Genomic DNA, 3,887 nt, shown 5'->3' on the forward strand with positions numbered 1-3,887 from the left:
TCCCAGCTACCGAAGCCCAAGCCCAAGTGTGCACAGCCCAAGAGGGAGCTGGTTCATCACAACCACTGGTATTACCAGCCCAGGTACTATGCTTGGGAATCCCTCTTCCAAGGCCTGTTAATATACAAAAATGCTTCTCATTGGCAAAGAGATATGCCAAGATCTCTTACAATTACAAAAGAATGACAGATACTCCTTGTCTTTAAATGTTTGCGTTTCTTTCATATATTCACAGACACCAGAATTATCAGTGGTTCACCTTTGTAAAGTACCATGCCCCTTCTTCCTGCCTCGTAACAGGGGGAAACTAAGGCAGAGAAGCTAAATAACGGGTCTTGGGACACTTGCAGTTCTTCACATTGGCAATGCAAAGGGTGGGGGGGGAAAACAAAAAAAAAAAAAAAGAGCACAAATAAAATTATATTTTTTTATTCATTCCATTTTAGTGGTGAGTATTCCTATTGTACAAATACAGTATAAATTCCAAAATCACAATATATTACAAAATAAAAAAGTACAAACTGCATTACTTAATAAATATATCTAACAAGTTAATCAGAAAGTAGAAGAGACAGAAGTCAGATTGGAAACATTTAAATGTTTGACCCAGCAAACCATACAAATCTCAATTTAAATACTTTTTTTTCTCCTCTTTTAAACCATAATGTAGAACACCATTCCCGATTTCTTTATTAGAAAACAACATCAAGTGAATAAAATGTTGTGATCAGATAACAATTTGTTGGTGCAACACCAGTGTCGAAAAAGCAGCAGGGCTTATACAAAAGACACCATAACTCCAGAAACAAGAACACAAACACCGAGGTGCAGCCAAGGCAATTATTGTCAAAGCGGGAGACTATTATCTAGTCACAACATTCTACTGCAAGTTAAATGTTCTGTTATTACAGATAAATAATATAAATGGAGCAGAGGGTGAGCCAACCAGGCAACAAGAGGCCAGTTTACTCAAAACAGTAATTAAATACAGAAGAGTCAATGGCTCCCTGTACTGTTCATGTGCAGCTGCATTCCAGCTGGCTCAAAGGACCTGTTCGTTGCTCCAGGCAGAGAAAGCAACTGTTTGGAAAAGCCGTCTGTTCATACTTTGCTGCACCTCTACAAAAAACATTGTTATAGTTTTGCAAGAAAATACTCACGATGCTTTCATCAACTAGGGGGGGTCAGTTTGACATCAACTTCATTTGCTAAAAATATAAGGTTTATGGGTAAAAAACACAGCAAAAAAATAGCTGTTAACATCCTAAGCCTTATTTACAAAAACTGTTTACAAACATTTTTGGCTGTACAGCTGAAAGCCAGATACTCATGTAAGATGTAGAAGATGGAGGTAACAGTTTAAAAATATTGTGCAAAAAATACATTCTTATAGAAAATAGAGAGACAGCGGGGAGGGGACACACAAACATACACAGAGAATCTGCTTGCAAATAATCCGAGGCTAAGTTTTTACAACAGATTATTTCAAAGATGTTTGTTTTCATCCCCCACAATCTACAGTCCTCTTCAGCCTGGGGTGCTGCTGCTTCACTAAGGATTAAGGCATCACCATCACAGCCAGCACACCTTCTGTCTGTCTCAGTCCCTGCAGCAAAGCTCCCAGCCTGTGGCCCCAGTGGTCTCAAGAGCAGGCATTCTGCTCAATGTACATCTTGGACAAGGACACCGCCATGGACTTGGCCAGCTCCTCATCCCGCCTGCGCTGTACCTGAGTCTGTCTGCACCACGCCTCATACTCCGGGTTGGGGCACATGCGGTCCAGCACAGCATCGTAGTGCCCGTTGCTAAGCCAGCTCAGCCAGATACTGGGCCGTGTCGGGTCCTCGGGCCCCAGGTAGTGAATCATGGTGGAAACGGTGGGGCTCTCGGGCCGGCCGCCTGTGGTGAGGTGGATGTTCACGTTCAGCATCTGCCCCATGGCCAGCAGCTCTGGGTAGCCGGCCCAGGCCCCGTCCTGGGCGGCAGCGATGAGGAATTCTCCCACGTCACCCTCGATGATGGGGTTGAAGTGGTCCAGGTGGTCGGCGATGTAATGCACGGTCTGCTCGCGAAGCTCGCTGTGCAGCCGCTGGTCCCCGTAGACCGCCTTGCAAACGGCGCGGTAGAGGCAGTTCCCGTCGGGGATGATGTGGAAGCGGAACCGGCCCTTCTGCCGCAGGTACCTGTCCTGCTTCTCCACCTCGGCCAGGTACAGCGCCAGCTTCTCGCTCCGCTCGGCCCTGCCGCCCGGTCCCCTCCGCGCCTCGGGACCCCCTCCTATCTCCTCCTCCTCTCCCTCCTCGCCGAGCGAGGGGCCAGCGGCGGGCTGCGCCTGGCTACCGCTCCTCTCCGCGGGCCGACAGCCGGGAACCAGCCCGGGCTGGGCGGCCGCCGCCTGCAGCGCCTGGCAGTGCTCGCTGAGGCGCAGGCTGCGGTTGCTGGGCTCCTCGGCGGGCGTCAGCAGGGCGGCGGCCTCGCCGCTCCCCCCGGCCTGCCGCATGCTCTCCAGGATGCCCTCCAGCCAGGCCCGGCTGCGCGGCGAGGCCGGCACCAGCTCGCCGGGGGCCTCGGCCCGCTGGACGATGCGGATGGGGACGACCCGCTCCAGCGGCCGCCGGCGGCTGACGGTGACCTGCGCGCAGGAGTTGTACTGCGGACCGCCCGCCGGCCGGCTGCCCGGGCCCGCCGCGGGACCGCTCGGCATCACCTCCAGGCAGGAGGAGAAGGCGGGCATGGCGGCGGCGGCGCTGCTGCTGCTGCTGCTTCCCCCCGGGGGAACGAAGCCGTCCTTGGCGGGACTCTCGGCGGCCGCGGTCGGTCCCGCGGTGTCGGTCGGTGCCTCCGCGGAGGGGGGTCCCGGCGATAAGGCGACTTTGAAGACACCGGCTGCGCTCGGCGGAGCCGCGGCGGCTGCGGCCGTCCCTCCCGCCGGGTAGTGGGTGATCACGGAGCTGTAGAGCTGCATCCTCAGCTCCCCGCGGGCGGCGCTTTATAGGCGGCGGCGGCGGCGGCGCCGGGGCGGGGAGCGGCGGCGGGGGCCGCGCTGGGGCTGCCGGAGGGGATGAGCCGCCCGGGTAAAAATAAACAAGGGCATCACCGCCCCGCCCCTGCGCGCCCCGCTGCCGGCCGGGCCCCGCCGCCGCCGCGGCAATTCCCGCTGCGCCACCAGCGCCGCGCGGCCCCGGGCCGGCCCAGCCCCCCGGCGGGCGCGCGCGGCCGAAACGCTGCGGCCCTTCTGGAAGCTGCTGGAGGCCGGGCCCGGACCCGGGGGCGGGGCCGCGCCCGTGTTTACCTCAGGGCCGAGGCACGTTGGAATGCGCCGGGGGGGCGGGGCCGACGTGCGTGACCTCACCGCGCCAGGCCCCGCCCCCTGGCAGAAGGGTACGTGGTGCCGGGCGGTTCGGGGCCTGGCGGTGATAGGCCTGAGGTGGAGAGTCCGGTTCTGTGTCTCCTCGGCGGGTCCGGGCCTGAAGAGCGTTCGGTACCGTGTCGTTCGCGGGGTCTGGGCCGGACGGGAGTCCGCTCCCGTGTTTGCCGGCGGGTCCGGGCCTGAGGGAGCCCGGCTCGGGCTCCCGCGTGTGGGGCCGGCCTCCTGCAGCCGCGCTCGGTAGCCGAGGCTGTGGCGGCTGCCGCGGGAAGGCCGATGGGAACGGGTGCCTCGGTGTGAGGAGAGTTTCGGGGAGAAACGCCCCTCTGCCGCGTCGGGCCGTCGGCACGTAATTGCTGCTGCGCTGGGCTGGGTACCGGCTGTGACACCGTTTGATAGCGGGAAGTGCTGAGGGGGGAACGCTGCGTCGGGTGTTCTCGGGGGCCGGCCCGGGAAATGCCCCAGAAGGTAGCGAAAGCAATTTCTCCTGAGACAAACTTGTCAGTTTGATTTTTAAATT

At 58.0% G+C, this 3,887-nt stretch overlaps 1 protein-coding gene across 1 annotated transcript; it reads right to left on the reverse strand.

The window, feature by feature from the left end:
- Window positions 1-420: 420 nt before the first annotated feature.
- Window positions 421-3,236, reverse strand: OTUD1 (OTU deubiquitinase 1). Its single transcript, XM_086742436.1, has one exon. It carries the CDS (start codon window positions 2,963-2,965, stop codon window positions 1,643-1,645), a length of 1,323 nt encoding a protein of 440 aa, XP_086598562.1. The 5' UTR covers window positions 2,966-3,236; the 3' UTR covers window positions 421-1,642.
- Window positions 3,237-3,887: the final 651 nt, after the last annotated feature.

The sequence above is a fragment of the Chlamydotis macqueenii genome, chromosome 2, assembly GCF_036417535.1.
Source record: "Chlamydotis macqueenii isolate bChlMac1 chromosome 2, bChlMac1.mat, whole genome shotgun sequence".
Classification (NCBI taxonomy): Eukaryota; Metazoa; Chordata; class Aves; order Otidiformes; family Otididae; genus Chlamydotis; species Chlamydotis macqueenii.